The sequence below is a fragment of the Lepisma saccharinum genome, chromosome 9 (genome assembly GCF_977018435.1).
Source record: "Lepisma saccharinum chromosome 9, izLepSacc3.1, whole genome shotgun sequence".
NCBI lineage: Eukaryota > Metazoa > Arthropoda > Insecta > Zygentoma > Lepismatidae > Lepisma > Lepisma saccharinum.
The window spans coordinates 84347237-84358129 of NC_139237.1; the positions used below are offsets into that span (position 1 = coordinate 84347237).

The 10893-nt window shown below is 40.1% G+C and overlaps 1 protein-coding gene and 1 pseudogene across 1 annotated transcript; both read left to right on the plus strand.

The window, feature by feature from the left end:
• Positions 1-3719: 3719 nt before the first annotated feature.
• Positions 3720-8384, plus strand: LOC145992791 (glucose dehydrogenase [FAD, quinone]-like). Its single transcript, XM_083129184.1, has 2 exons — positions 3720-3788; positions 6416-8384. The coding sequence occupies exon 2, from the start codon at positions 6911-6913 to the stop codon at positions 8285-8287; it is 1377 nt and encodes a 458-aa protein (XP_082985310.1). The 5' UTR covers positions 3720-3788; positions 6416-6910; the 3' UTR covers positions 8288-8384.
• Positions 6428-6910, plus strand: LOC145992510 (glucose dehydrogenase [FAD, quinone] pseudogene; annotated as a pseudogene).
• Positions 8385-10893: the final 2509 nt, after the last annotated feature.

Sequence of the window (10893 nt, forward strand, 5' to 3'; positions counted from 1 at the left end):
TTCCCATTTAAAATTCTGAAGTTGAATTCAAGATGGCGGACATCAAGATGGCCGCCGACCGTGTGGGTGGCGTCAATGTGGTTCCCCCTTGGCCAGGCAATGATTGGTCATCGCCATTTTCACATTCCATGCCGCAGTGGCCTTGTACTGAGGGTGTTAAGTGACTTATTGAGCCACCCTGTATATACACAAAAATCTCTCTCCTCCAGACACAAGATTATTAGAAAGTTGTTTATCTGGAACATTCCTTCCAGGTGTTCCAGCAGGTGATAAAACATTTCCGTTCATCTGGAATGTGGTTGGACTCCTTATCCCAGGTTCTTTTTCTTTATCCTTTCTTTCTTCATTCTTCAGCCTCCTTCTCTCCTCCTTCGCTTTTGTCCTTTCCACTCTTTCTAAGACCTTCTTCCATTCTTTGTTTATATTCAGTCCCCCATTCCAGGTCATTGCGTCTTCTTCTCCTTTCTTCTCTACTTCCTTGTCCTCCTTCCATTTTCTCACGAGTGATGGTCTATATTACAATCGATATTTATGTAGTTTCTAGAATCTCATCACAGCGTCTGTCTTTTCATCAGTTTCATCAAATCGTCAATTATATTCATCGTCATGACAAACCTAAAAACGACAGGCTCTCTTCCATGGATATTGAAATGTTTTTACTATTGGTATCACCTTGTTTCTATCTCTACGTGTAGTTCTGTTAAGCGCTGATTTTTCTCCTTTTACTGAAAGAATAATGAGGATAATAATCAAACAGATATAAGAAACCTCAATAGAAGGTCCATACTTAACCGTGGGATACAAACAAAACCCACTACGTAGCGGTAGACGGTTCCTTAGTAGTGACGGAGTATCTGACCTGATCCCTATTCAGATATCTATTGTTCCCCAGATGCACCGTGCTTAGTGGACGGTTAAAATATATAATGCCTTAGAGCACAATATCAAAATAAGTAACTTCCAAATAAATTTATGTCGATAATAAGCTACACTATTTTGTATTCTAGCAATACTCGTATGTAGGAGGGGATGCTGAAAAGTTCGAAACCCGACGTAGAAGGAATGCACTTGGATTGATGAAACTTCATAGTTACTCAACATACTCTCCACGAAGCTCAATGCACTTTCTGGTCCGATGGTCCAACTTTTGCAAACCACTTTAAAGAATTCTGAAGTTTGCTCCTCGCACCAATGCTCTGTGGCAGTAATCACCTACTGATCTGAGGCAAAATGGCGTCTCTTCAGGTGTTTTTTTGAGCCAAGGAAACCGAAAGTAGTCCGATGGAGACAAGGCACTGAAAGCCCAGGTCTCGCAATTTCTGCTGTGTTGCTGCTGCTTGATGGGCAGAGGCATTGTCATGGAGAAACACAAGAGCAGACATGGTCACGTAATAAAACTGAAACAACAAGAAAGCCTGTCAATTTTGCGATGCCTTTTGGTATATGTACATACAAGGATATGTACTTTCAAGAAAAATTTGACCTTCCTCTAAATAGTTTGGGAACTTGGTCGGGCTACGAACTTTTCAGCAATCCCTTGAATATACTTGTTCCCTTAAAGTTAGCAACTTGCTTAGATCTTAGTGACTCAGTGTCTTGTCTCATCACTTCACAAATATTCAAAGAATAGTTGCACCTATACACACATAAAAATAAATGCATCAAATCTATAAAACATCAATTGACGCACTAATATGTGTTTCTTGGCCTTTATCAAGAATCAAGATTACAGTTTGATGCACTCTTGTATATCACTTGTAAAGGTAAAGCAGCAGTACATCATATGATGTAACTGGGTATTTTTAATGCCGAACTGTTATTGAATGCATAAATTGATGCACCGTCCTCCATCATTCTCGATGATACCTTTAATTAAACATTTTGTCTGAGCTACAGATTTCATGCATTTCTTTTTTTAATGTTGGTTTCTGTGTGTAAGCTTCAGAAGAAGAATTTTCCTGTCTTCTAGAAGGTTTCAACCCAGGATAGATAAGTAATATGTACAAATGCCTACAAGTTGGCTGGTTGGTAGGTATTTCTGGTTCATACGGAAGTACAAACGAAAAAATACATATAGTATGTATTGAAAAATTTATATGCTATTCTCTTCACCAAATTTTGCCTTTCCCGTGCTCCTATATCCTACTATCAAGCAATGATGACTCCGAACTGTTGATGTGTAACTCGCTGTGCTACGAGAAGTGATTTGTATAACAATAAATACATATTTTTTTAAAAAAATATGGTTTTCACTAATGCTTTATTGTTTAGTCGCTACTCCACACTCCTTTGAGGAAGAAAGATAATGAAGTGACATTTTTACTGAGTTACGAGTGAAAACTTCATTCCAAAAACACGTGCATATAAGATTTTAGTGAATTTAGACACAAAGAAATGCTTATTTCTAGGATGAATCGTCGGTAGCGAGATCGCCAAACCATCAATCAAAGCGTTTTTTTAAAAAAAGGGAGTATCCTGTTGGTTATTGACTAGCACAAAAAGACAGAAGGTTGTATGGAGGAATGTTTATTGCATAGTGAGCTAATATTTAGGATTACGAAATGTTGTTGTCTAAGCTCCAGTGTGGGCCAAACGTAGTTATACGTTACATGGTATATTTCTGATGGGATAATGGTAAAAAATAATCATATTAAAGTAATAAATAACGGTACCTTTTATTATTATTCATAACATTTAAATTGATCTTATGCATATTTCTTTGATAGTTTTTCAAGATATTGGCATTTAGTTAGTTTAACATTTAAGTTTTTTTAACATTGTGATAGCACTTAGTTGTTGAGTTGTTTAACACTGCTTGTCCTCCATGAACGTTTCAGCATGCATCCAACCTATCCTAAACACTTCGACACACAGTTTGATAAACATTGCCGCTATTTATTACTTTTATATCATTATTTATTACTATTATCCCATAACAAATATACTATGTACTGTGTACATATAAACTCATATTTCTCTATGAACACGAATGGAGACTTGCAAATTTTCTTGGAGAATCCCCCTCCGGATAATTCGTCTTCAGCTTCTCACTTCTTTCTCTCCACATCCTTATGAAAATAGCAGAAATGTTTTTGTCATCTCTCTTTGCTTTCCATCATCCCCTCTTGGCACTGGCTTACGCAAGATTTTTTTCTCGGGAGGGGCTGTAATTGTAAAAGTGGATGGTTGAAAGCTGCTTTCTAAGGAGGCGCCACACACAATTAGATATTTCGTGTATTAAAAATTTTCCACTCGGGGGTCATTTTAAGGCAAATTTACATTTAACCACGTTGGATCTTCCCGAGCTTTTCACTGATTTTGTTTGACGATTTTAACTTTCTCAACATTTCAGAGGGGGCTGTAGCTCCTTCAGCTCCCCTCTGAGTACGCCAGTGTGTCTTGGCAAACCGCGACGATGATGATGAGTGATGATTAGATCGAAATTGATGAAAGAGTACTCACTAATAAGACCTATGCACGGTCTCGGACTGGAAACCAGAAAATTCAGCGTTAAGTCTGAAAGTCCATCGGCAACGAAGCTGGTAGCAAAAACTGCAGTTTGATAAGCTCAACTAATATGGTGTACAACAAACACGTGCCGTCGAAATATAACTGCAAAACACACAAAAAAAGAGTGATTCGTTCCTTTAATCTCGTTGCATAAAACTTTTGGAAGTTTTCCATATTTGTAGTTGAGAATTCTTAACCAGTAATCCACAAAAACTTGAAGGCCGTGGTAGAACTGGACATTGACTTAGAGAAAAGCTAACCTCATACTATACTTTCCAGTAAGTACGTTAAGAATTAATAGTATTGTCATTGTAGATTATTCGGGCCTTGTACTAGCTTGAGTAGAGCCACGACACATCTGAGTTGTAACAATCCCATTGACCTTCAATGGAATAGTTACAACCAACAAGTGTCCGTGACTGTACCTTGTGTAGACGCTATAAGCTACAATGGCAAACTTAAAGCACAACCTTCGCCAGGGGTCCCGGGTTCGAATCCCGGCCTTGGCATGGATTTTTGTGAGTGTCCATTCTTCAAGTTCATCATATCATCCCAATCTTCGCAAATTAGCCAAAAGTGGCACAAAAGCGAAGTAGAATAAATCAAATCAATCAACATTCTTCTATAACTGTAAAGTCACGTGAAACGCGTCAGAAATTGAAAAAGCAAAACAGCCAGTTAAGAGTTCAAAATCAGATCAGCGGTCTGACAGATCCCTCCATAGTAGTTGTCTGATTTTTAACGTCAATAATACTTGAAGGTTAAAACCGAATTATTAAAATTATATTAATTACGTTTAAATATGTAATAACAGTTACGGTAGTGATGATCTTAGGTGTCATTTCTCTAGTCAACCTTTAACACTCAGTAGTCTCGTTGTAAAAACTGATTTATGGTCTCCCCAAATCAAGGGGTACAAGACATAGGTCCAGTCCCGATTAGCCCACCTGATCATAAAGTGGTGTTAATACGAAGTTTTCGAAAACCGTCTGTATAAGGACTATATCGGGTTCAGCTTCAGTTGCGAGCGAGAAAATGCTGAAAGCATACAATATTTGAAGTTGACATAAAAACAAATAGACCAGCAACGATTGTGTGACAAATCCTTGTTCCCGTTACCACGCTGGATACTCCCAACACTGGTTCTAGAGACGAGCATGGCCAGAACAGACCGCGTGAGTGGATGGTGAAGTGAAATTGGTTTAGGAAGGAGACGAGAAAGAAAGCATAGGCGGTGAGTAAGAAAATAGTGTACAATGTTGAACGTTAATGCCAAATTTACAATATTCCACAGTCAAAACTTAACAATATGACAAAGTTGAATCCAAACCGCTGTGTGCCTAAACGGTTATCGAACATTAGAAATTACATCAGGAAACCTCTGGCCTGTAAGATGTAGATTGTTGTAAAACTCTGGAAACCTAGCAAGGATAGCCTTGTGGTGGAACTGAAATGACTCAGAGCACTTTTCTTGGAAACCGAATTATATGCATAAAATAGTATCAACATTTCAGTGGTAGAAGTAGGTATCATCCTAAGTTTCAAATTCTAGCTCATAGAAGCAGCTCCAACAGCTCAACATAGTACTAAGTTATTTATAAGTGTATTTCTCATAAAACTGTGTTCAATGGAGTCTTGTGCTTTGAACCCCTCAATTGTGCAAGAGGTTTATATGTTTGGTTGATCTTATGAACACACAAAGTTTGAAGTGACTAGTTTCGCTTCTGATTTTACTCACAAATTTCATGACAGATTGTTTATGTGGAGGATTTCATGGCTGGATATTCTACGTCGCTTTCCTGCCTCTTGGCCCAACGCGACGATGATGATGAACTCTGGCTTCTTAACACTTTAAGTCAACGACTCCGTCACAGACCCTGGCAATGGCAGCACCAACAATATATTGAGAGATAACTTTTTTCAAACGGTCCTGGGTGGTCAACATTGTATCAAGTTGTGAAAGTGACACGTTTAAAATTCATGTTAAAAGTGTTTATTATGCAATATGTTTGAATTGTTACTTTGATTCCACTTTATGTGTAGATAGGCAAATCAAAACTGGACGTACAGTTTAAAGTGGAATCCGAACTACTGTGCAATGGGCTTCCACCGGGTATCGAACCCGGGGCACCTCGATTGGGAATTATGTTCTGAGAGGTTGACGCTACTGTTGTATTGTTATGTGTGCTATTCATTGGTAACGTTGTAACCTTGTTTCAACACTTCATATTGTGTAACGCTGCCTTTGCAAAGTCGAAAATATTATTATTGCAAGGTTCTTCTTTGTTAGTAAACGCTAATTCGATTTGTTTTGCGTCCCCGCCACGTCTTTTTGGAGGGGGGATTATTACATTGTAATTTATTAATAATTTGCTACGCGAATTTGGCAACTGTGTGAGTCCAATGAGTTTACAACGGTGCAATTTATGATATGTAGTTCAGCTTTCCGCCACGCCCACGAGCTGCCATTCAGAGACTATAAATAAGCTAGCCCAGCTCACGGAGTTTATTCGATGTTCAGTTGCCGACGCGAAAGAATCTCCTAGATGAGATCAAGCGGTAGCGGAAGAAGAACAAGCTTATATACTTGGGATACCAACAGAACACGTACGGAAACTCTCAGATATTTCTGGTTCGGATCCCGATTCATAGCCAATGCTAACAAAAGCAATAAATCGATCAAAATAATCAAACCAGCCACATTGTTCACTCCTCAGTTGAAGGACAGAACGGACTTAGTCCCCCTAGATTCTTGGGTGTGGTCACATAGAATAGCGAACACAAAGAACGTAGCAAAGACAGCCTAGACCTCAGTGTGGCCACAATATTACACATTCGCATCTAACACACACAAATCCTTTGTCAATCAATTTACTTAAGACGTTTCTTTGATTTTCCATTTCAGGGATTCCCCACCATGGATGCCACATGTTCAGCAGTCCATACGTCCCAGTGTCCAGGCCAAGCAATCGGCTTCGCTGCGATATTGTTCGCGAACTTGATACAGACAATCGTCCAGGCACAGTGCGACCTCGCAAAGCAAGTTCCAAAAATCCAGGAGGACCCGTTTGATGAACAATACGACTTCATCGTCGTCGGAGCCGGATCTGCAGGATCGGTGGTGGCCAACAGGCTGTCCGAAATCCAGGACTGGAAGGTCTTGCTCCTCGAAGCTGGCGGCGATCCACCAATCAGCACGGAGGTCCCGGGGAACGCAGTGACGCTGCTCGATTCCGAGTTGGACTGGAAGTATTTATCCGAACCTAACTCCAGGGCTTGTCCGGGTCACGTAGGGAAACGGTGCAAGTTTCCAGGCGGTAAGGTATTAGGTGGTTCCAGCATATTGAACTACATGATGTATGTCAGGGGGAACAGGTACGATTACGACCTATGGGAGTAAATGGGAAATAAAGGCTGGGGATACGAGGACGTTCTTCCATACTTCAAGGCATCCGAAGACATGACGATTCCGGAACTTACGAGCTCGCCATACCACTCGACAAAGGGCTACTTGACGATTGAAGAAAGTCCCGATATCCATCCAATGGAGGGAATTCTACTTGATGCAGCCAAGGAGCTTGGATATGAAGAGCTAGACGTGAACGGGGAGTCACAGCTGGGGTTTCAACGTTACCAAGCGACGATGCGTAACAGGACACGGTGCAGCACGGCGAAAGCTTTTTTGGTTCCAGCATCTGGGCGTCAGAACCTCCACATAGTCAAATACGCCACGGTTGAGAAGCTCTTAATCAACACGGATACCAAAACAGCGTACGGGGTACAGTTCCTCAAAGGCGGAGAAAAGTACACTGTTACATCAGGCAAAGAAGTCATCATGTCTGCAGGTGCAATAGGATCACCGAAGCTGTTGATGCTCTCCGGTGTAGGGCCGAGGGAGGACCTTCAAAAACGAGGGATAACCCCCATCGTAGACTCGAAGGTGGGGCACAATTTTCAAAATCACCCGAGTGTTCTTGGACCAGCTTTCTGTCTCTCCCAGAAAGGTACCTCGCGTGATGAAACACCAGAAGTGGACAGCTACTTCAACTTTCTGATCCATCGAACGGGTCCACTTGTGAAAACCGCATCAAATCCTAACGGATTCATCAATACGCGTTTTGCAAATCCCAATATAAACAACCCGGATATTCAAATCATCTTCTTTTCATTCGCTGGGAGGGACTCTGGTGGCAAAGCGACCACGAAGAATACATTTGGAATAAATGATGAACTGTATCATTCAATTCTGCAACCAGACCTAGATACCGACCTCTTTGTACCTTGGGTAATTCTCTCGCGTCCCAAAACAACCGGCACAATAAAGTTAAAGAGTTCCGATCCCTCAGACCAGCCCCTAATATACCCAGAGTACATGAACGACGAAGAAGACCTAAATATATTTGTGGAAGGAATACAATTTGTCATTAACATGAGTAGAACTAAATCTGTGAAGGACTATGGGGCGGAATTGTGCGCGAGGAAATTATCCGCTTGCTCCGATGAGGAATTCGGTTCAAGGGCTTATTGGAAGTGCTTTGCAGAGAACACCGTCATCTCTCTGTTCCATCCATCAGGAAGCTGTAAGATGGGGAATGCTTCAGATCCCAATGCCGTGGTGGATCACGAACTTAAGGTGCGCGGAATAAAAGGACTGAGGGTCATTGACGCTTCAATCATGCCGAACATCGTCAGCGGAAATATTAATGCTGCAGTCATTATGATTGCAGAGAAAGGTGCGGATTCAATTAAAGATACTTGGAACAAGGAGGAACGTTAAAATGTGCAAGGTCAACTCTGTAATGTACGTTGTTTTGTTCTTTTCTGGTCTCATTCCATGTGTGTATTGCTTTGGCCTTATGAATTTCGCAGTCTGTTCCCACTCTCTCTTTTAATTAAATAATATACCCTAATAATAATTTTAATAATTATCTTTCGATTACAAAATTGGACTCCAATAGATATAGAAGAGGAAAGATGGACACAAGCAGGACACTTGTAAAAGTGAAATAGATACGTTGAAAATAGCCGAATATAGAAGCAGCCTTCATAAGAATAGGCCAAACATCTTACATCATGTTAGCAAAGTAGTCGCTGTTGGCTCTCACGAGAGTACACACAATGGAAAAATATTAATTTTATTGTAAGTTAATATTTCGGACAACGAAATTTGGTTTTATAAGAGCATGCGGATCTTCGGATATCTGCACGTCACTTTGACATACATTTCATGTATTATTGTTGTTACATTTGGTTGTCATCAAAAGGGATCACCCCTTGCACCGCAAGGCTTAACCGTTTGGAATATTAATCACATCACAGATACACACTCCTACATGTACTTCTTTGGTACAGCAATGAGAGATACAGCTTAGGAAAAAATGAATCTGGTTATTCTTTCATAAATTGATTGATTGATTGTTGGTGTTTTAAGTCCACTTTGTGCACAATAAGGCTAATTGGGCTGGACCTACAGTTTAAAGTGGGATCCGAACCACTATGTGCCTCCACCGGGTATGGAACCCGGGACCCCTTGACTGCAAGGCGACAACGCTACCACTGCGCCATCGGGGAGGCCCTATTCTTTCATAAAAATGCATAATTATAAAGTACAGTCGTGTAAACTATAAACATATTTTTAAAAACTGAAATATAAAAATTATATTAATTCAGTTTAAATATGTAATAGCCGTTAATAATTTAATAATTATAAGATATTCGCGGTCTTATAATGTCACTGCTGCATTACACTTAACACACTGAGTACTCGCTTTCTAAAAACTGATTTTGGGCCTCACACATAGCGTGGTGGTAACATTGTCGCCTTGCCACCAAGGCTTCCGTTCCCAGTGCATGCAAATATCTAAGTCTTGATTAGGCTATCAGAGCATTAAGCGGCCTTAAAACAATATCAAGTTCACCTTCAGTTGCTGGGGAGAAAGTGCAGAAAGCATAAGTTCTTCCACGTTGACATAAATTAACTGACGAATGATAAATCGTTGTTCCAGATACTCGTCACATACCTTAAAACGGGTTCTGCATAAAGCAACAGTAGAACGCGGGAAGTAAACGATGAAGTGGCACACACAGGAAAATTGGTTCAAGAAGAGAACAGGACAGAAAACAAAAGTGGTGAGTAATATACTGTATTAGTAAGGATTGTTAGAAGTTACCGTCAAACTGACAATATTGTACCGTCAAAATTTAACAACCTGCTGTTAATTAAAAAAAAAAAAAAAAAAAAAAAACGGTATGCAACCGTCTTAATCTAAACTTAATACTTTATAATGCATAAAGATATATTATTATTATGCATGCTTGAAGTTTGTTTTAAGTCCATTTCAGAAACATATAACTTGATCGGGACTGGACGTACAGTTTAAAGTGTAATCCGAACCACTATGTGTATCAATCGGGTATCGAACCCTTGTCACCTTGACAACAAGGCGACAAAGTTATAACTACAACACTGGGCAGCCCCAGTTGATGATTATCAATTGCAGTTCAGTTCAAATTAAATATATGTTATTTTCGATAAAAACGGACATTAGAATGACCATAATTAGGTTCAGTATGTAATAGCCTGTCAGGCAAATTCTTTCAAGGCAGCGGAAATATTACACAGTTATATTGAAACTGTAACACTGGGGACACAAACAGGTTGGCCAAGGAAAATTCCATATAGCTTTGACACAGCATTCAAGCTAGAAACTTTTAGCATTGTAGGCGAGAAGGTTTTTTTCTCGTACAGTCCCTCACTAGGTGGTCTGTTGTCTTCGAGATGTTGCTGCCAAACTTACGTTAGATGTACTCGTAAACTAAATTGTGGTATACATCTTGTGTTGGTCCTATGGGTACTCAACATTTGAAATGACTAATTAATAAATACGGTGCAGACTTTATTCATAATTTGGACTGGTATTCCACCCCCATCCTTGGGCTTAAGCCGATGAAGAGATTGAATATTCGCTGATGAACTGGAACAAACAAAGAAACACCCATGCTTGACCAGGGTTTCAAACTCTGGCCTCATAGCGCGTAAAGATAACCACTATGCCACGGAAACAGGGGGTAACAATAACAATATTCCATTGACAAGAAACGTTCTCAGATCATAGAATATATCACAGCAGAACAATTATTTCTTTGCAGCTAATGAAATATTGGACGCACGAAGTAAGTTCGTGTCTGCAAAGAGAGTTTTATGAAGTATGCTTGCACTATAGTCAAAACGGAAACCCACTTTACGACACTTCGGATTATTATTATGATGATGATTTTCGCTCTTGCTAACCGTTGGGCCGACCTCCATGAAGGAGTGGGTAGTAGAACGAGCCCTAAGACGCCATGGGTACTAATCCAGCTTGGGTGTGGGTGTTCTTATGA

What these genes read in the sequence shown, in the direction of transcription:
- LOC145992791 (XM_083129184.1), top strand. Translation starts at nt 6,911, where the DNA reads ATGGGAAATAAAGGCTGGGGATACGAGGACGTTCTTCCATACTTCAAG.